General features: G+C 49.0%; 1 protein-coding gene across 1 annotated transcript; it reads left to right on the forward strand.

Moving 5' to 3' along the window:
- The first annotated feature begins 12,990 nt into the window (after positions 1-12,990).
- On the forward strand, positions 12,991-22,219 carry DRD4 (dopamine receptor D4). Its single transcript, XM_063158398.1, has 4 exons — positions 12,991-13,221; positions 20,551-20,663; positions 21,008-21,555; positions 21,981-22,219. Exons 1-4 carry the CDS (start codon positions 12,991-12,993, stop codon positions 22,181-22,183), a joined length of 1,095 nt encoding a protein of 364 aa, XP_063014468.1. The 3' UTR covers positions 22,184-22,219.
- The last annotated feature ends 76 nt before the right edge of the window (positions 22,220-22,295 follow it).

Here is a 22,295-nt window from a genome sequence, read left to right on the forward strand (position 1 = left end):
ACTATTTTAACAACTGACTTTTCTATGGCTGTTCATAAAAGCCTTTTGGCTTCAGTATTGTGGGGCTCGAAGTCACAGAGGTGACCAATCCCTCCCACCTACCTGGTGTTCAGAAAGCTCTGGTACAACCAGAGAAAGCAAAGTTCCTCAGGTTTGTTTACTCCCTCTCTCCCCTGCATGTCTGTGTTGACTGGGCCAGGAGAGCTGGTTTAGATAAAGAAAATTAGTAATAATTAAAAACCCCAAACCACCAATTATGTAACACCACCACTGCAGAGCAGCACTTGCAGCTTGTGTTGTGTCTGCTGCTGTGCTCACAGACATGGCCTCAGTGGGGGCTGCTGGCCCAGTGTGGCAGTGAGAGCCTGGGTGGGGACTGGGACACCAGAGGTTCCCTCTCACCTGCGCTTGCGGCCCATGAGGTTTTGGATGAATTTCTGAACCTGGGCGTTGCCTCTCATCTTGCTGTACTCACTGGTGAACAGCCCATCCGAGTGCCTCAGGGACCTGTGTGGGGACAACATGGGAGAGCAGCTGCACCTCCCAGCCACGCGGGACTCCCCATGAGGCACAGCCCTCCTCCCACCACTACAGGGCCCTGTACTCCTCCCCTTCCCCTCTTCATCCTGGGCAGCCAGGGCTGGCTCTGCAGCTGGACAGCTCAGCTCCATGGGCAGCCCCTCAGGGCAGGGATCCCACATCCTCCTGGAGACTTCCCTGCCCCAGGACGGTGGGTGTGGCTGGTGCTCACCTGTCCTTGAGGCCCACCAGGTGCTTGACCAGCTGCTGCACGTAGGCGTTGCCGTTCATCTTGCTGAGCTCGCTGTGGAAGAGCCCGTCTGCGTGGCGCTCCACCCTGTGTGTTGGAACAGGGAAAAGGGGGGTCAAAAGGTTTAAAATGGTTTAAAAACACACAAGAACAGGCAAGAGCAGGCATTAAACACTGCTGCCTCAAGGCATGAGAGTCCCAAACACAGATGGGCAAGAATTCGTACCACTTTGGCAAAGTTTCACAAAAAAAGGGGAAAAAAGGGGAGTTTTAAAAATACCTTTGTTAAACATCACACAGGAAAACAACCTGTTCTTGCTTTTACTGATGTAATCACCTTGCCACAAGGATGTGGGAATGTGGTGTTATTGATGATTCAGCACAAAAGAGTGGGACAAGAGGCTGAAGAAGTAATAAACAAATACCCAGAGACACAAAGCTCAAGAGCACTTAGGAAAGAGCAGCAAAGACCAGCCCTTGCAGGCGACTCCCTTGGTGAACTTGGTGAATTTACAGGGTTGGCTATTTCTGGTTATGTTTTCATGGGACCAGGCTGTTGGAAACAGAAAATCTCACCTTTATCAGGCTATGTAAGTGCACAGGAGAAAAACAGACTCAAAAGTGTCCTTGTAACTGTGTTTTGTTTTGGGGTCACAAATTTTCTTCTGAATTAAATAAAATTAACTTTCCCATCCTTAAGCAAGAAAAACATTTACAGTATTTGCACTCATTTAACTAAATCTGTTTAGGGGAGAAGATCCACAAGCAAGCAGAAGCAAGTTCAAGAAGGCAGCTAAAAGGCTGGGTTTTCAGCTAGCAGGCTCTTTGAACAAAAACCATGAGAAAAAGAAAGCAGAGTCCCAAGAAAGGCTTACCTCTCCCAGGATGGCAGAGATGCTGAGAAGTGGGACAGGACAATCATGGGAATAATTACTTGCCACAGAGTTGTCATCATGGAAACCATGTTCTCTCCTGAAATAAAGCATGAAGTTTTGTGAGCAGCAGGACAAGTGGCCTTGGTGTGTGTCTGGTGCAGTTCACATTCCCTACAGAGACAGGGCTGTGGAAGCACCACCACTGTAACTAAATAAAGCAGGAGTTCCTGCCAGCAGAGATAAACACCTGGAGACATCTGCAAAGGGTTTTCAGACAAAAAAAATTACATATGATAAATAAAATTTGTTCACATATAGAGGAAGGGCTCATGTGTGCCCATATCCACCTATCCTCTAACATTTCAAGAAGGTAAAATGAAATAACACAGATTTGCAGTCACAGCAGGACCTCCTGTTTTGTTTTCTCACTGAAATAAAAAGAAAAGTACATTTTGTTCATCACAAGCTATGGCATGTTTCTCCCCTTTATGCCCAGATTGTTTCCCCTTTTATTCCCAGGTGCTCATCCTTCCTCAAGGATCACGCAGCAGCTCTACCTGTAATTTATAATACACTCCTCTCTCTTTTACCTTCTTCCTGCAAAGAAACAAACCTTCATCACCGTCCTGCAGTCTCTCAAGATGGTGCTTGCTAACTCCAAATCAAATCCTCCCACTTGGTTTTTACTTTATTCTGAAGCTACAGTACAAAGAACATGAAAGAGAATGTCCAAGAATTCAGAATATTTTCTAGCCCTCCCTTCTGGGACTGTTTGCTGCTCTGGAGGTGCTGCAAGATGAGAAGAGGCACAAGGAGAAAGGACAAGAGTGAGGGATTTGTACAGAAATTTATTCACTGTAAACCACAGGGCAAATATTTCATGGGGGCTGCAAAGCAAACATATGAGAGGATGAAGGAACCATAAGCTTAATCTCACACACACTTTGAGCTTTAGTGTTGTGTTTTCCTGCCTGATCCAGCTGTGAGAGGGTGGAATAGTAAAGCAGGAGGGACATTTCAAAGATCAGCATCTTACTGGAATCCAAACAAGGCAAACTCCACAGTCCTGGGATGCAGGAGGAGGTGAAAACAGCCACCAAAACCACAGCATCCTTGGGCAAGGGGCACCTGAATCCTGAGCCTGTCCTTCTATCTGCCCAACAGCTGTCACACAATCCCTTGACCCCAAGATTTCACCTCAGCATTTGGCCTCTCATGGGCTTGCATTTCTCTGGGACACCATATTTAAGAGACCATTTAAAACCCCATTCCTGGCTCCAGAGTCTCCCCTCTCTTCATAACCTTTCTAGCTGCTAATCTGGTGATCAACTTCTCTTTCTCTTTCTGGATGTAATTTTGTGTCCCCTGGGTAGACCATTTGCTTGCTGAAGTTCCCAAGAACAGTGATAGCTGTTGGGGAACTTTTCCTTCCTATCAATAATGATTTTTAAAATTAGTCACATCCCAAGAAGCAGGTAGATCTCCAGTGTCATCACTGAAGGGCTGTTTAACCTTAGTAGGACACTTCCAAGCTTTTAATTTCCTCCCCACTGATGCTGGTTTTAAATGACTGCAAACTTTTTGGCCAGCTGGGACCTTTAGCTGAAAGAACTACATACACCCTGAGCCAGGCTGGGAGCCCTGAGGAGGGAAACCCCCATATTCCAGCACTGCTGCTCAGGACATGGATGGCCTCATGGCAATGGCTCAGTGAGGCACCACAAAGGTCTGAAATGCACCCAAAAGTGAGAGAGAAGGGAAGGCAGCCCGTGCAGCACACTCACCCCAGCAGGACTCACCGACCTGGGTTGCTTTGGGCTCACAGCTGATGCTCCACTGCCTGCTCCTCTTGGGGACCTCTATAAATTTGCAGCCTTATCAGAAACAATTATTTGAGTAAAGATATGGATATGAGCAATCATGATTAACAGCAAATAATGCAGCGGGGTTGGAATGTCCCTTTAATTACCTGATCAGGTCATTCACAGCAATTTGATGGAATATTTCTGCTGATGGATAATAATTCCTGCTTCTGCCTATAATGACATTTGTTGGGCAAACATCCTTGTACCAATTGATTTGCTATGATTGTCATCATTATTTCCTGGCTTTAATTACCTCTTGATAGGAGCCTAATCTTCTCTTCTTGTAATTTCATCCTGGCTTGGGCTGTTTGCAATTGCCAGGATCTGTCAGGGAGTCCCTGTGTGCAGCAGTGATTTGGCTGAACAAAGTGTCACTTTTTTAGGGCAATTGCCTAATCAGTAGGATCAGGGCTCACTTTTCCATGAGGGGACAACACCTTTTGAACTGTGGTTTCAACTGGGAAAGGTCTGTCAGTACAAATTCTGTCACAGCATCTAAAAAGCCAGCATACTTATACATGTATGGAAAACATCCTGAATATATTCCCTGCCATTGCTGGGGTTTGGCTGGTCTCAAATACTGCAGCTAAAGGTGACTCAGAAATAGAGGAAGAAAATAAGATTACCCTTTCTCTCTTCTTTGTATGGTATAAAGTAGCTTGGAAGGAATAAGGAATAATAATAATAATAAAAATTTAATCTTCCAACTGGAGAAATGGGAGCTGTATTACACTTCTTATCTACTTATCTTTTTCCTTGGAAAAGCAAAGGGTGTTCTCATGACTAGAGGACTGGGAGGGACAGGATTTTCCTCATTTTCTTTCCCTTGGAAGAATGCCCCAGGACCTGATGAGCAGAACCTCTGGCTTGTGAGTGCAGGCTGCAGCCAGAGCCCTGCAGCAGGGACAGGGGAAACAGCAGGGTCACTCCAGGTCCCATTCCAGGCCTGGAGCATCAAGACATGCCATGGTCAGCACTAGGACAGGGGAGCCCATTTCCTCCTCTGGGACCTGCTCTGGTCCAGGTGTTTCCCAGCCACTTTCCTCTCCTCTCTGAACCTGCTCTCTCCAGCTGCAGCCTTCTGCCTCTGCTTCTGCCTGCAGTGGTGCTGGCAGCTTCAGGTTTATAAATGAGGCTGGACAAGATGCTGGAGGTAAAAATCACTAATGTGATTTTCCTTCCTTTGCAAACAACCTCAATGGGTCTGAAATGCCTCCAAGCCCTGGGGAAACTCAGTTTGCCACGAGAGGACAGAGAAGAGGTTGGAATAACAAAGTGGCCCCACGATGGCAGTAGAGGGTGTATGACAGGACACTAAAATGTTCTGGGGACTGGAAGAACATGAAATAAGTAACCTGATTAACTGTTTTGCAACAAAAAACGGGGTTTGCCTCCAGCAGCAGGGGCAGAGTGAAAAGGTGATGGGGTAGAAAATGGTGTGGCTATGCCCAGCACTGCTGCAACTTAATGCAGGTGACAAATGTGGGCTCAAGCTCCAGGGCAGCTCTGAAAGCCCCGATGAGGAAATTCAGGGCCATGAAGAGAGCTCAAAAGCATTTTCAAGCTGAAATTTATAACTGAATAAACCAGAGCCCAAACCAATTTCTCAGTCCTGAAACAACATTTGATTCTCTTTAACCAGAATTTACATCAAACTCTCATCAGGAGACATTATGGAAATAGGAGCAATAAAGAATCCTGCCTAACAATATCTGTTGAAAGGAGCTTTGTGAATTTGCACCTTGATTCTCCATTTGTGTGAACACTCCAAGTCCCAGCAGGAGAGTGGAGATTCCCCTTGCCTGCATCCAGCAGGCACAAAGCAGGATTAAATCACCCATTTAGATGAAATCTATAACCCATTATCTATGTGCAGCATCACTGCAGAGAAAAGCTTTCAGCTATTTTCCAGCTCTAAGAGTGGCAGAGGAAATGAGCGGCCTCACCTGATCCCTGCTGCTGTACCACTGCCACGCCTGCAGGTGTGGGAAATCTGGGCTGGACTGATCCCAGCCCCTGGCTGCCCTGACTGACCTGTCCATGGCACAGGAATTTTAGCAAAGTGCCACAAACAGGTGACACTGAGCAGTGCTGAGGCTGTGCACACACACTCCTTGAAGACAGCAGGGAGAAATGCCCCAGGACAAGATGGAGAAGGGATCTGTGAGCTTTGGGGCCATCCCTGAGCTGCCCTGGGGACGCTGCCAGGTATAAAGCCATCAGGATCTTTGTGCAGTCACTTGTGCTTAGGCTTGACACCGACTGACATGCCCAGCATGGAGAGGCCTGTGATGGGATGCATTAAGTAAATCCAGTTGCCATGGGTGCCAGGGCTATTCCCAGTAGCCACGCTGATGCCTGGGACACCCTCGTGCCAACAGAGAGCAAAGATTATGAAACACAGGGACCACCCCCCTTCAACACCCAGGCTCTGGTTACTGCTCTGTCTCAAAGGCATCAGAGCTGAGAACGGAACTGAGGAAGGTCTTTTTCCTCCTCTTTACAGTGGGAGGGGTCACCAAACCAGCAGTGTGAAAGGCAGCATCTTAGAGCCATGTTAAATGCTTTAGCCCCAAATCTGGCAATATTTGAGGGAGCATGTGAGCCTAGCCTTTTTTTGATGTTGGAGGTAAATACAAGAAACTGCATTTCAGAAAAGAGAGGATTTCATCACAGAGCTATCCTAGCCCATAGCACAGGGAGGATGCAGGCAGACTCTCCAAAATCAGCACTCAGAGCTCTGGGGGGGGGGGGGGGGTAATTATGAGTTGTGAAGGGGAGAAATTCCCATTCAAAGTAATTGATGCAGGAGATCAGAAAATGTTTTTTTCTGGTGAAGAAGTGTGGATGCATTCAGAGGCCTCCTCTAGAGAGCATTAAGAACAGGCTGGAAAAATGCTGCTATAGTCAAGTGGACATAGTTGCTCCTGCCCTGGAGAAGGAAAGCACATCCAGCCTTGGGGGTTGCTGTTTATTCAGGGCAATCCTTACAAAGTTTGCCCAATCCTTGCCAGCCTGTCCAGAACCCAACACCCCAGGATCTGCTGGAGCTTCTCTTCTTCCTAGGGACACCTTGACCGGCCAAAACACATCCCAAAATCTTACAGCCATGCTTTACACCCTGGGTTTGGGATGGTAAAATGCACAAGGGTTAAGCCAGGCCAAGAAGGCTGTGGGAGGACCATGTCATGCCCCACACGTGTCCAGCAATGGTGTCCCAAGTCCTGATGGAGCTGTCCAGGTGCAGCTGACCTTTGGGGAGCCCAGCACAGGCTGTGCCCCATGCAATGGCAGTACCAGCCCATGGAAGGGGAGTTTATTGAGGTCAGATGGTACTAGGAACTGCATGGCTAAATCCTTCCTACGTAAAATACCCTTTAATCAGCTTACAGGGTGTTCAAGAACTTCTACCTCCCCCATTCCCTTTTTCCCCTTCCTGTGTCTGTGTCAGGCCATGTGGGCAGTGGGGATTGGCTCTGTGTGTTTGCAGGTAAGCCTGGCCCACGCCACTGCGATGACGGCGATGCTGCTCCAGCTGGGAGCAGACTGGAGGCGGTTCCTTGCATCACTCCCTGGTCTGTAAGAGAAAGGACCCTAATTGGAATAAAGGGATTGGAGGATTTAGCCTTCTAAATGCTCCTTTCTTGCACAGGATGCTTTCAGGAGTGGTTTTAATCTTTACCACCTGATTTCATGATTTTGGCTGTAAGAGTGAAGAGTGGGATGGAAGGAAGAGGCAAGTAAGGCAGCCCAGGTGGGCTTGGAAGAAGGAGGAAAATCACAGTGGTCATGGAACCTCAGAAAAACACTTACTCCAATCTCAAAGGGGCAAATTAAGCTAAGAAGGTGTGTAGATCCAGGATACATTTGTCTCTCTTTGTACCTACTTGCTCCTGAGGTGGCTTGGATTGCCTGTGTCTCTCCCCTGCTTTGTTTGACTGAAATATGTGGCACCTTTCTGGATTTGCACCAGTTTAAAACAAAAACCAGATGTGAGGGACAAAAGCACAAAATGTCACATACCTGGAGTTGTTCCTGCTTGGTCTGAAGTCAGGAGGGAAGGTGCTGGACATGCTGGTGACATCCATGGCTGGCAGCATTATCCAGGGGCAAGGACAGCAAAACATTTGTCAAGAGCTCTGGGTTGTGCTGGAGCAGATCTCAGTCATTTTGGTCAAAGCTGTATCTGCTTCTTGCCAAACCATTGGGTAAAATCTGCAGTAAACCCCAGCTCCTTTGAAGGAAAAAAACATTAAATATTATGTGTTTGGCTCATACTGAAAAAAAGGAAAAAGTCCCCAAATGCTTGAAACATTTTGCTAAGAACTGGGAAGAACAAGGGAAAAAGTATCCTGTTGGTGCAGGAGTGGTACCTTGGGCGCTGGCAGGGTGCCTTGGCTCTCCAAGGATAAGAGATAAGAGGTGCTTTGCAAGAGAGAAGGTCCCTCTGAAGCAGGGATAGGTGCTAACCAGAGGGTCCCCTGGGATGCCTCCCTAGGGATGCTGGATGAGCCAGGCCCATCCTGCAGCAGAAACACCTCTGACAAGCCTTGAATCTGGAAGGGCTGCCATGAGGCACTCCCCTCCTACAAGCAAATCATAGAATCCTGGAATCATTGAGGTTGGAAAGGACCTCCAAGACCATCAAGTCCAACTGTGCCCACCATCCACCTTATCACCATCACCCAGCCCAGAGCACTGAGTGTCACATCCAGTTATTCCTTGGGCACCTCCAGGGATGGGGTCTCCACCACATCCCTGGGCAGCCCCTTCCATTGCCTGGCCACCTTTTTCATGAGGAAATTCTTCCTGAGAAGAAATTCTTCCTGCCTGCTTTGGGAATGGGTACTGTAAGGGGAAAGAAGGGTTGGCCTACTGTGGCTGGCACTGTGATCCAGAAAAGGAAAAGCCAAGCTCAGGGCACAGCTTTTTTTACAGGAAGAAGGGAACTCTGTTTTCCAATCCTATGAGTGCATCATGGCTGTCTCCCTGTCACCAAGGAAGCCCAAAGTAGTTTTTAAAGACAAGCTGTCACCCCCATCAGTCACCTGCTGGAATTTTACACCCCATGGAACTCCTTCCAAATCTCCCCAGGTTATCCCACCCAAGTGGGAAAAAAAAAAATACCTTCCCTCTGGTTATGTTCCCAGGGTGGAACACATCCCAGTGCAGGCATCACCAAAACTGCGGGAAAACCAAAAAACTCCCCAGCAACATTTTTAGTGTCAGAGAATCAAGGCATTACTTCATTCTGGTCAGGACGTGCAGCAGAAATAATTTCATCCACACATTGCCTGGGTTGTGCAGAGAAAGCCATGCTTTTATCCTTTAACACAGGGACATGACCACAGAGGATTGGTTGTCTTCCTCCCCAGGCTGCTCTGGCCACCCTTGCCCTGCTGCCCAGCGCTGCCTCCTGCCTGGCTGGAAGCTCCCTGCACCTGCAGTGCGGGAGCACTGAGCGCGCTCACACTTCCCTTGTGTCCTGCCTTATCACGGCTCTAATTGGCATCAGCGCTGTAATCTCAGCCTCCAGCTGTTTGTGTGTCTGGGAAGAGGAGAAAGCACTTCGGGGAATTAGTTCGAATTAGAAGAATTAGAATGTGCACTGTGGCCAGCTGTCCCAGGTGTGCCATCCCAGCAGTTCCTGACAGCTGCCTGGGCTGCATTTCAGCTCATCCCTCCCTGGCTTTGTCAGGGACCTGAAGGGACACCCTTTCCAGTAAACAGGAGCAGGCTTTGCCAGGATGAGCACGGAGGGAGGAGCACTTACAGGTGCTTGCTGCTCCCAGTCACGCCTTTCCCTGCCTTTCCTGCTTGTGTTGTCTTCCACTTCTCCCCCTGCCCAGGAGGTTTTTCCCAACAAAGGGGTCTAATAATCTCAGGGATGTTTTACACCCAGTAGGAGCTCTTGAGTTATATTATTTTGATCTGTCCTGTGGCACAAGCCCTTGTATCTCATCGAGTCACCCTTGTGTGAGATCAATTGTGGTTAAGCTGAAACCAGGCATCCACAAAAACATCTAGTTTTGACTCCAAGCAAACAGAGATGGAAAATGCAGCCATTTTCTCCATAGTTTCACCCCCCACAGATAACCACTAGCATTAGTTTTTACATCTTACATGGGTTTATCATAACTTACCAGAATGGTAAATGTCAAGAGATCCATTCAGCATGTAAATAAATCCCTGCAGCTTCTTGGAGTCTGGAAAGCCCAGAGAGATGAGCCATCTTCTTCCCTCCTTGCAAAAGCTCACCTGAGAGGGGGGATGCTGCCTCTGCCTCTTTTTTGAGAAATGCATTACAGGAGATTGGAAAGCAGGATGGCTTTGTTGCCTATGAGTGTCTCACAGAAAATTGCCAGGCTGAATATAGCAAATAATAGGAACACGATTGGCCTTGAAAGCTCTTTGTTTTCCTCCCTTTGTCCTGAACCTGAAGGCAGCCAGGAGAGCTGATGCTATCAGGGCACTATTCATCAGCCGACTTTGGCACATCTGTCCTGAAACTTTGGCAGCCACATTGTTCCCCTTTTCTATTTAAATTTGTAGTGCCTCAGATGTGAAAAATTACGGTGATAAAAATTCCATCTCCTTGTGGAGACTCTGACAGATGTCTCACTTCGTAAACTTCCTGATCCTTTGAACTGGCTGGGAATCCAGTCCTCCATTAATTTATCCTGGGGGAGTCTCTGCAGGACTCCTCCTGGCTCCTTGGCAGAAGACCAGCTTCCTTTGGTCAGGGTCCAGCTCCACCACAGCCATAAACCACACTGCTTATCTCCTGGAGTTTCTTTTCCAAACACTCCAAAACACTCCAAAAAGGCAGATCTCCCACTGGTTTGTTGCTTTGGGTGTTTTTCTGGTGCTGCCCTCTTCCTGATGCCAGAAACAGCTGTGGTGCTTCCACAGCTACTGTCCCAGTGAGATGGGGAATGAGGACACTGCAGGCTGTGCGTCCAAACAAAAAAGGGTAGTTCCAAAACACCAACCACATCAGACCCTCTCCAAAGGTGATCTAAGCATTCCCAGTCCATCGCTCCAGCAAAACTCCTCCTGCTTTCCATGAGGGTGACCCACGACTCTGTCCTTTGTCATCTGTTTTTTGTGCAGTGACATGACTTCTTTGGATATGCTGATGTAAGACATTCCTTCTCCTCTGCTAGGAGAACAGCTCCTCTTATCCAAGAAAGGAATTGTGTTTAATGTCTGTAGCTTGTTTGCCATGGAAGCACTGTCCTAATTAGTGGTTTGCATGGCTACTCACTTCTGGAAGTCAAAAGCACTATTTCACATTAGTTTAACCCACTCCAGGATTAAACTAGTTTAGGATTAAGGTCCTGTTAGTCTGGAATATGAGCTTCCACACTGAGAATTGCGAGTCATTCAGCACTAACCCACAGGGAAAGTTGAGATAATGAATGTAAATTAACTGTTAAAGGGGATTAGAGGAATGCCACTAATCCCTGTGGGAAGGCAGGAGGACAGCAGTCACATTTCCATCCTGCTCTCTTGGCTGCTCAGGCGGTTTAAACATAAATAAATTAAGAGTATTTTCTCCACACAGGTTCATTATTGAAACTGGGGGCCTCCTCCATTAATGAAACTTCAGGACCTCCTTTTACTACTTTGAGTTCATTTCTCAGAATAAAAAGGGCTCTAGTGAACATGGTTCTGCTGTCCCAGCCCCTCACTGAATGAGGGCTGTGTCAGGAGTCAGGCTTTAGGGAACAAAGCCAGGTAGGAAAAGCTGGACCAGATGATGGAAACCATATTCCTTGTTTGAACTTGCCAGCAGATGAGGTATCACCAAGCTTCAGACCTGGCAGATGTGCAACCATGCTTGTGTCCACCTGAGTCCAACAGAAACCATTCCCAAAAGGAATGTAGAGATACAGGTATGTGAGTACCTATTCCAGTGCTGGTGACAGACAGATCTAGATGTGGTCCCACTCAGGCCTGGTGGAATTGTCTCTCCTGTCTTTGCACACTAGAAGAGGGAGATGACTGGAGAAACAAATCCATGGGTATTGGGATCAACATGAGAATGGGCAGCCTTCACTAGGATGGGAGAGAAGGGTGGTACAACTCTGTAGTTACTAAAGACATGGCATTCTTGCTGGCTTTAGAAAAGACCTGGAAGCCCCACCTCTGGAGGCAGAATTTAGCCAACCAGACTGTTGTCCAAGTGCTTAAACCAAGGGAATTTTCTCCCACTCATGTATGAAATTGCAGAGCCACAGCAGCTGGGCAAAACAGACTATGTAGATTAGCTGCTGTTAGTCCAGTCCAAGGAAGGACAGTGCTTGGATCTGTGTCCCAAGGCTGTCACCAGGGCTGTGGCCTTTCCACACTGCACATGCTGGGGGGTAGCTGTGACCCTTTCCAAAAAAGAGTAAGGGAACTTGGGGCAGCAGGGGTAGGGTTTGGAGAGAGGATTTCTACCACAAGTCCCAATAGTTTGGGTGAAACTCTGATAGCTGCAGCTTATAAACAGATCTTAGAAGCAATTTGTCTCATAAAAATCTTCCAAAAATGTATTTTTTCTTTTATACACAGTATAAATGTCCTTTTACTGCTATGCCTTCTCTTCCCACCACCTTCCACAAACACCAGGCTGACCTGAATGCTTACCTGGCATTAACATCTGGGCGGAGGTTTAGTGGCACAGCTGCAGAGATGTCCGCAGAGTCTGTATCAGCTCCCATATCTCCCAAGTCATCTGGGCTAGAAATGGAAGGTCACACCTCCCCATACCTCCTGATCCTGCAGGTGCATAGGTACCCCTCAAAGAGCATTTTTCTCTCATTTTCTGCAGTAAAACACCCCAGCCCCCATGTTCAGCTCATGACCTGCCACCCCATCTTTGCTCCCACACTTGCTGCCCATCTGGTTCCTTCCTGTATCCTACATTTCTGCAGTTGTTTATTCCTGCCCAAGCATAGGTAAAGTGCAAAATTCCTTTTGAAGAGCATCCTGCATTTGCCAGCTTATTAAGAGCACTTTTAATCCCTCCTCTGTGCTCCAAGACACTCTCAGCATCCTGTCTTGGCACTATCTTTAAATTTCATTATGGACTGTCTGGATCTTCACTCAGCTTAATTACAAACTCCTAAACATTACCAGATTCCACACACACATCAGAATAAAATTTCCCAGTTATTCACCCGACCTGTACTAATTCAAATTCTTTCCTCTAGCATTGCTTAAGAGAACAGCCCCGTGTGAGAACGCAGCAAGACCATGTGAGAACGCAGCAAGACCTCTGCAGCGCTCGGGACACCGGGAGTCGGGACACCGGGAGCCTGCCCCCCCCCCCCCCCGCCACCCCTTAAGCCGCTTGGTGACCCAGTTGTCCCCGCGGGGCCGGGACCGGGGCCGGGCGGGGCGGCGGCGGAGGCTCCTCCCGCGGCTCGGCGGGCAGCTCCCGGCGGCCGGCCCGGCTCCGTGCGCGGGGCTGCGGGGGCAGCGCCGCGGGGCCATGGGCAACGGCACCGCCGGACCCCCGCCCGCCGTACCCGGCCACAGCATCGCCGCCCTGGTGCTCGGCATCCTCCTCATCCTCCTCATCGTCGGCGGCAACGGGCTTGTCTGTCTGAGCGTCTGCACGGAGCGGGCGCTCAAGACCACCACCAACTACTTCATCGTCAGCCTCGCCGTGGCCGATCTGCTGCTCGCCCTCCTCGTCCTGCCCCTCTACGTCTACTCCGAGGTGAGACAGCCCGGGGACACCGGGGCACGGCGGGTTGGGGCTCGTGTGCCCGCCGAGCCTGCAGGTTACGAGGCAGCGGGGGGCAAGAGACCAAGTACCGAGGGTCCAAGCCGCTCTCCGGGTTTGCTCCCCACCGCCACCCCGCCGGCATGGGAGTGCTCCCCCTCCCGGGACAGCTTTGCCCCCAGGATGTGGCGGTCAGACCCCCCGGCTCTTACCTGCGAGCGTCACGGCATCCCAGCACTGCGGGACCGCGGGCGGCGGGGAGCGGAGCCGGCGCCGTGCGAGTTCCTGGGATCCCGTGCGAACCGCGCCGAGTGGAGATGCCCGAGCGGAGGCGCACCGGGGTGCTGTCCCTTGGCTTGCACCCTGTCCCTTGGCTTGCACCCTGTCCCTCGGCTTGCACGCTGTCCCTCGGCTTGCACGCTGTCCCTCGGCTTGCACGCTGTCCCTCGGCTCGTACGCTGTCCAGGTTGCCGTCAGCAAATGTATAGGAAGAGACAGGTGCTGTGCTCTGTTTGGCACACAGTGAGCCTTGGTGATAAAGGGAGATCTTTAGCATCTTTAGCCAGGAAATAATTTTCCATGTTGGCTGAGAAGGAGAAGCTGTCTTTTCCGGGGGCTGGATGGGATTTGGTCACCCTGCACCAAGGTGGCTTTGGTTGGTAGGTTGTTGCTTGGCACAGGCCTGACCCAGCACGCGATGGCAGTTGTGGAGAGCCAGCTCAGGGACATGGGGCAGAGTTGCTGTTCACTCCCAAAACCTGTTCACCCCCAAGACTGTGACAGCTGAGGTAAAGAACAACAGGCACTCCTGAGGCTGAGTTCTCTCTGTAACATTTACTGCCAGGGACAAATAAATCATTGTGCTTGCAGGGGGATGTTTTAGAACCTGTTAGTACCAGTTGGTGGCTCTTCCCTGCTCAAGAGGATGAAAGCATCCACTGAGCCAAATAGCAGGTTTTTCTACCCATGCTGGTGGTAGCTGGTAGCGTGAATCTTCTTCCCAGCTGTGGAATAGCATCTCCCCTCTTGTCCTCTTTCACAAGCCATGCAGAGCACCCCATGGCTCAACAGGCCCTGACTGTGCAGGCCTGTACTCCCCTAAGCAAGGCAGGCTGCAGATTAGAGCTTAGAATGGTCTCTACCTCGTCCTAGGATTTTGCAGGACACTGTGACCTCTCTGGAGACAGGTATTGTGGAGCAGCAGGTTCATCTGGGGACCCATGAGAAGAACCAAGGAAGAACTGGAGCATTAGGTACCCTCTTTTTCCGCTGTGCTCTTGGTTTTGGTGGATTTGCTTTTCCTCATTACCTCTTTTTTGCTGTGGTTAGAAAGGCATATTCTTCATCATTCTTCTCAGCTACTTTTTGCTAATTGGGATCCCTTTTCTTCCTTCCTCTTTCTGTTGTCTCTTGATGCCTTCAGTCCCCAGGTCTCTCTATGGGCAGTCATGAATACCAGAGTGGTTTCCTTTTGCCTGCAGGTGGGAGTTTTGCTGGAATATATAAAATACAGGTTAACATATTCTGGGGTACCTCTGAAAATGCTTCCAGTGGGGCAGGAGTATTTCTTGAATACCACAGACATTCCACAAGTTCTGGATTCTCAGGTAACAGGTGTTCATACCTGTAAGAGCTTTAAAAACTGGTGCTGTCCAGCTTGTGGTGACACTTGGTACATTCACCTCCATGGCTATTCATAAACATCAGTTCTGTGAGGGAATTCTTCCATGTCTCTGCTCCCAGGATATTAAACATGGAGAATGAAGGTGCTGTATGACAGAAGTCTTTCCCTCCCATCCTCTGCAGCTCCTGCAGCCAGGCAGGCATTCAGAGACACAAAACAGCACAGGCACCAGGATTTGCACTCCTGGCTCTCAGAGGGAATGCATGGAGCAGGTGAGGGAAGTATGGAACAGCTACAGAGAGAGAGAGAGAGCCTCGAGCAGGCAGTGGGGCTTTGATGTGTAGAGCAACTCCAGCTCTAGTGTTGCAGCAGTTCCCATTCCATGCCTGGAAGCTTCTCTGGGCTCAGAGCCTGCAGGTGCCCATTTTCATTTTAATTGTCTTTTGTACACTGGTGCAGGATTTCCAACTCATTTTGTTCTGAAATAAGGAAAAGGGAGAGTAACCACTGAATCCATGCCAGAGGACAGGATTTTTGTGGTCTCTTTTCTTTGTGTGGGGTTTTTTTTTTTTGGGGGGGGGGGGGGGTTGGGTTTTTTTTGTTTGTTTGTTTGTTTTGTTTTGTTTGTTTTTGTTGGTTTTTTTTTCCTTGGAGGCAAAACTCAGAAGTAGATGTTGGGATGCAAGATGCAAGGGGTAGTGTTGCTCTTTAAAACTAGCTTGTTTTCAGCTTGCACTCTGTACCAAACATGGTAGCCACTGAAAATATGGCCTGGACAGTCCTGAATGTTCACCTCAATCTTCTTTCTTGGTGTGGGGTTTTTGTTTTGTTGTTTTAAACTTTAGTACAACTCCTGATACAGTAAAGATGGACTCTGAGGGCCTATTGGAAAACTCGAGAACCAGCTGAGGCAGTGGGTTTTTGCTTTTTAAGCATGAAGAGAACAAAAAACTGAGCATTTTTTCATTCAGCAGAAATTTGCTCACCTTGTGCTGTTTTCCTGTGAGGTGGCATCTTGTGTTCCAGTTTTGGAAACATTCCTTCAAGTCAGAGCTTTAGAAGACAAGGAGGGACTTAACTTTTGAGGTGACATCTGACACCCTCTCAAAGAACAGATCTCCTCCAAGCCCCAGTGGGGATGGGATTCCTTCCTGTGGTATGTGGGTGATCCTTTGCTGCTGTTCTCTGAAGCTGGAGCACAGTGGAGAGTCCTTGATCGTGGGTTTTATTTCTGGTTGTTAAGAAAGCTCATTTCAGACAATGGCAGCAATTATGGACACACACTCTCCTTCCACTGGACTCATCCAAATGTGAAACAAAGACATGTTCCAATGTTTCCAGTTGCAATTACTCACAGCTGCCTGCCCTGGTGGGCAGAAGGCACTTACCTTCCTGCCTGCTTGGGAATCTGAGGTCTTAGCAGTGTGATGGGGAGAGGTAATGGTAACTTTCACGGGGAAGTTGCACTGCTCTTCTGCCAGCCTTGGCTTTCTGATGAGTGTGTCAAGTGCTTTCCAGCAATCAATCCTGTGCCAGAAAAGCAGGGGTGATGGGAAGCAAGGGGGAAGGAGATGGCCTGGAGCACTCTTAGGCATTAACTGTTATTCCTGAAGAGCAGAGTTCTGCTTTCATGTGAAGGGAGGCCAGGAGAAGATCCCAGAGAGTCCCTGGAGCATTGGTAGCACCGAACCAGGGGTTACCTGAGGAGCAGAGCTATGGTGCTGTGGAGTTACTGCAGGATATCACTTGGCTCTGGATGGCTTTGGGAGGGAGCTGCATGGCTCCACAGGCCTGCCTTGTGAGGCAAGCTTCCTCTTCCCAGAGACACTGAAAATGGCAGGAGTCCCAAAGACTCTGGGATACTTGCAGGAGTTTATACAGCCCTCATCAAGTGGAGGCATCCCAGCAATTATGGCAGGCACCAGGACAAGCTCCACACGTGGACTATGCTGTGCAGCACACCTGTACCTGTACCTGAACCTGTAGCTGCTGCTCCTGTGCTCAGCTCTCTGCTAATCCCTGCCAAGCAGCAGGGCTGTGGAACAGGCCTGAGCCAGGAAGCTGCTGGCAGGAGCTGAGGGTGTTGGTTATGTAAACATCTTTGCCACTAAGACCTGTGTAAGTGATTACGGAAAAGAGGAAACAGTTTGAGCAGATTTGCACGTTTACCTGGCTCCTTCTCAGGTCAGGGAAGATGAGTGTTCCCAGCAGGCATGATGATGGAGCAGCCAGTAAAAACCTCATGTGCTATCTTCTTATCTTGCTGAGGGTGATGGGTTCTGCCCAAAACGTTCAGGGCGTCACTGGCTTGGTATCAAAACATCTATTTTGCAGTTTTTTCTGTGTGCTTGTGATGGAGCTCTTCTAATAAGAGGCCAGACCTCTACCCTCTCCAAATTTCCCCAGGCTCTCTGTGAATGCATGTCAGCTTGTTTGCAGCAGGATTTGGGATTAGTCTTTCCTAGAATGCTACAGTTTTAGTGGAAATAGATGTTATTCTGGGCCTGACTGATGTCTGAGCCACACAAAGTACCAGGGAGCTGAGACAGGCCAGCAGTTACAAATCAGTGCTTAGGGTTTTGTTTCAGATACCAGTAATTGGGAGAGGTGTCCTGGAATTCTTGGCCCTCATAATGTCTCAGATGGATGATGAGGCTTTTTCATAATCTCTGAAAAACCTTGACCTCAATGATTTAAGAAACAATATCAGAGCAGACATGAGGCACCTCTGTCTTATGTCCCACTCCCTCTTCTTCCTCTCCCCTTGCAGGCTGCATTGTGTATTCTGGGGACTGTGACAGTTGTCACAACTCATGACAAAAAGCCCCAAGTTAGCTTCTGGTGGACATGGAGACAATTCTTTGGCTCTGATGCTGGACTTTGCCCACTGGCAAGGACTGTTCCTCTTCCAGCTCATGTCACAGCCTTCCCACTCCATGCCATGTCTTGGAGCCATGGCTGCACTGAGGCAGATACTTGTTCAAAGTCCAGATGGGCATCTCCTAATTCCCTTTCAGGCTCCTGCTGTTCCCTGCATGTGGCAGGAGTGAGACAAGGGCTGGTATCAGAGGAAATAGAACTAAAACCTTTGGCTTTGTCTTGGCTCCTGCCATCAGGAGCTCTTCTGGCATCAGGCTGGTTTAGAAGGCAGAGTTTTCCTTACAAATCAGCTGTGCTGAGGAATAAGGATACCAGAATGGGCTGACTAGGAAGGCAGCTGCAAGGGTTTGAGAAGCCATGTCTGTCTCCTGCCATCCAGCATCCTATAAAAACTTCTGCATTGTATTCTGGAAAAGTGGAGAACCAAAAGAGCTGCTGGAGGTTCAGTTGCTCTGGAGCACTTAAAGGAAGCTTGAGCTGTTTCTGATCCCTAAATCTTTACACTGTGTACCTTGATGGGCTAATCTGCTGCAGCCTCCTGGAATTAGGTACTCCTTAATCACATGGCCCAGCAAAGCCTCTTATCCAAAGTTACTCTCCCATCAGAGGGGTCCTTGGCACATTTTGCCAAGGTGGGCAGGTGACAAACACCACAGAATGGGAAGTTCTCTCCTAGCACCTCCTCCAAAGCTGAGTCTTGGGGGTTGGTGGGGAAAGGGAAGGGTTTCATAGCATTTTCCAAGTGCCCAACTTTAATCTCACACGATCCAATGGTGCTGCAGACCGAGAGCCTTTGTCCTTTTCAGAATCAATTAGTTCCCCCAAATCACAAATAGGTTTGGAAAACTGCAGCCCAAAATCAAATTTTTCTCTCTCATAAGCTGAACTGAACCTGTCAAGATCCCAGTGAGCTTGGCAGAAATTTGGCTTTTGATGATTCAGGTCCCAAATTCAGTTTGGAGTGTCTGCATTGTGCTAGAAAATAGGCTGACTGAAGCACACAGGTCTGACTCCAGAGCTCCCCCGGAGGTATCTCAAGGAGATGCTGTACAAAAATAGCAAAACAGTTACTTCAGAGACTCCTTTGGCTTTACAGCTCCTCTAATCATAATCCTGTGCTTGACATCATTACTGGCTGATATTAATCCCTGCAGAGCTGCCTGCCCTGTGGCTGGCAGGCCCTGGGGTTCAGCACCTTCCAGGCGTTCTGTGGATTGTGTTCCCCACGTGGCTCTACTCTGTGCTGGGATGAATGAAACCAGAACTGTTGTTTAGCACCAGTACAGGAACAAATCCATACCTGCTTCCTGAAACCTGCAACATTAAAGGGCAGCAACATTAGACTCTATGAGCACTGGCTGGCTATTGCTATAGAGAAAAAGGTCCCTGGGATTTTTATATATATATATATATATATAATTTTTATGCAGCACATTTTCTATAGATAGAAATATGTAATAAATTATATATATTAGGTGATGCACATTATCTGTAGATAAACATACATAGAAAGTTAAATATATTACTTGCAGCAATATATGTATACTATAGTAATATCTATAATATATATTTTAATAAAAACATATAGAAAGTACAGATAGTGCTTGGTATTTTACATTATCAAAATAAAGTGTTTGAATCAGACATGTCAAGGGGCCATTGCTACTGAACACTTTTTTTTCAAGCTAAAATCATACTTATTTGTACATTTTATTGGGTTTTTAACCTGTATCTGCAGAGGGACCCAGAGGAATTTTCCTCACAGTCTCAAACTCTGAGGAAAAATTCCCTGCTGCCTTGTGGTGACAGCCTATTGAGCTACCTGGCTTACCTGTGCAGGTGAAAGCAAACTGATAGGTCTCTGCCTCTGCTGAAGGAGCTCATGGGAATAATGGCACAGGAATGGGATCGAGGTGACCTATTTCTGTATCAGCCTAAAAAGTGCTTTAATGTTAAAAGAACAAGCTGGGTTTGTACCTGGTTGAGACAAGCACTTGATTGGAACAAAGTGTTGCAAGTAGTTTCTGGCTGTATGAGCATCAGCCATTGCTGTCCTTCTGTCTGTCCTGCTGCCTGTCCTGTGCTATGGGCTGTGCAGAGCTTGTGCTGGCTGGCTGAGACATGACCAAGCTGAAAATCACCAAGAATGGCAGAGTCAACACTTACAGGTGGTTTAGAGCACTGACACCGGTCCCTGCTGCTCTGCCCTGGTGCCTGTGACTGTGGGGAGAGAATCAGAGGTTGTTACTCACTGCCTGGACCTGGTCTCCAGAAGCTGAACTTGTGCTTGGCCTGCCAGGGTGGAACAGTTGTGTAACACAGAGAAACTCTTCACATAGTCTGTATGCAGGGGCTTGGAGTGGCTAGGACACAGAAGTGGAAGAGGAGCTTTGTACTCTGTCTTCTGCTTGCTTGGGGACTGAGCTCAGGATGCTGTGCAGCCAATATTGCTTTGTTGGGGAGATCCTGAGGTCCTGAACTGGGGGTTTGAGGAGTCTGGGGGTACATGACCTCATCCAAGGCAGTGCAATGTCCTGTGTCCATTTCTCTGCCCAGTATGACTCACTTGGCTGTACTGATGGTCTGAGAGCTCAGTTCTCCAGACAGGCCAGAGCCACAAGCCCTGAACAGGCTGTGGGCTCTGTGTGGGGCTGATTCCCATGTGCTGCTGCTGCACTGGGAGCATCGTGCTATGGGAGGAGCACTCAGCTTTGGGCTGCTTGTTTGGAACAAACATGAGTGGCTGAGGTACCCAGGCATGGCGATGTTCCTGTCATTTTAAAGGACACAGCATCTGCTGACCCCAGGGATCTTTTCAGTTCCAGGGAGGAGTGTGGTCCCTCAGCACGGTGCTGTGCGATGCCCTGATGACCATGGACGTGATGCTGTGCACAGCCTCCATCTTCAACCTGTGTGCTATCAGCGTGGATCGGTGAGTGCTTCCTGCTCTGGCTGTGCCTGGGCAGCACACTGCTTCCATAGGCCCTTGCCAGTGTCCCAGGCAGGGAGGATTCTGCCCTCCCCTAAGGAGACTGTTCTGCCCTGACGTCCTCCACCATCAGGTTTGTGTCCCATTAGTGGTGGCCAAGCTGAAATCTTGTTGTGTGATGACCCAGAGCTGTCTCTTGGCTGTTGTGGTTGTAGCCCAGGCCTCAGCTGTCAGTAAAGTGAATTAACGGGGGGAAGGACAGTGGCAAGGAGTTTGGGGTCCCTTGGTTACATTACCATGATGCCACCACCACACCAGGACTGACTCACCCAGGGCTATGTTGGCAGGTTCATCGCTGTTCAAATCCCACTCAACTACAATCGGCGGCAGATCGACCTGCGGCAGCTGATCCTTATATCCACCACCTGGATATTCGCCTTTGCTGTGGCATCCCCAGTCATATTTGGCCTCAACAATGTCCCAGACCGGGACCCCAGCTTGTGCCAACTGGAGGATGACAACTACATCGTGTATTCCTCCATCTGCTCCTTCTTCATCCCATGCCCTGTCATGCTGGTTCTGTACTGTGGCATGTTCCAAGGACTCAAGCGCTGGGAAGAAGCCCGGAAGGCCAAGCTGAGAGGCTGCATCCACGGAGCCAACAGGAAGCTCTATCACCCCCCAACCTTGATGGAGAGAGAGCAGACTCGGCTGGGGCTGCTGGAGTGCAGCCCCTATGCCCGTGCCGGCCTCCCTGGGGAGTGTGGGATGAACAGTGGGATCCAGACTGTGTCCTACCCACACCTCAGGTACCCGCACCCAGGGCACGGGCGCAAGCAGGCCAAGATCAACGGCCGGGAGCGCAAGGCCATGCGGGTGCTGCCCGTCGTTGTCGGTGAGTGGCTGTCAGGGATGCTGGGGAGGCTGGGAAATGTGCCACCTTGTCACACCACAGCACTCAGACTGGCAGGGCCTGGGTCAATCCAGAGCAGTGCCAAAACCCACCACCCTTGGGAAAGAACACATACACATATAGACACATACAGTGTCTGTAACACAACCTCCCTCCAAGGCAAACCTGTGACTCCCAATATCTTACATTCAAAGTCAAAGCAAGACTAACTTAAGACTTTTCATCAAAGTTTAGGACAGGAATAATATCCCAATTTTTTGTCTGGGCATAAGCCCAGCTCCATGTGTTAGCACAACTGCTGCCTTTTCCCTGAGTGCCCAAGCTGTGTCTTTTTTAGCTCAGACTTTGTTAAATTAAACCCTTTTGAACATTCACATCACCTTCTCTCTTTATTGTCCTCCTGGCAGGTGCTTTCCTCTTCTGCTGGACACCTTTTTTTGTGGTGCACATTACCAGGGCACTCTGCAAGTCCTGCTCCATCCCCCCTCAAGTCACCAGCACTGTCACTTGGCTGGGCTACGTCAACAGTGCTCTCAACCCCATCATTTACACCGTGTTCAACGCCGAGTTCAGGAACTTCTTCCGCAAAGTCTTGCACCTCTTCTGCTGAGCCCTCTGCGCAGGAGGAACCACTGGGTCATTTTTTGTATAGTTCATTAAAGATCTATTTCTGCCTCTGGTCTGCTGTCTTTGTTGGGGATGAGGGCAGGATGAGCAGAGCT

Source organism: Melospiza melodia, chromosome 6 (assembly GCF_035770615.1).
Source record: "Melospiza melodia melodia isolate bMelMel2 chromosome 6, bMelMel2.pri, whole genome shotgun sequence".
NCBI lineage: Eukaryota > Metazoa > Chordata > Aves > Passeriformes > Passerellidae > Melospiza > Melospiza melodia.

Coding starts and splice junctions, on each gene's coding strand:
- DRD4 (XM_063158398.1), top strand. CDS start 12,991: ATGGGCAACGGCACCGCCGGACCCCCGCCCGCCGTACCCGGCCACAGC. Junction 13,222..20,550: donor CCCTCTACGTCTACTCCGAG/GTGAGACAGCCC, acceptor GGATCTTTTCAG/TTCCAGGGAGGAGTGTGGTC. Junction 21,556..21,980: donor GGTGCTGCCCGTCGTTGTCG/GTGAGTGGCTGT, acceptor TCCTCCTGGCAG/GTGCTTTCCTCTTCTGCTGG.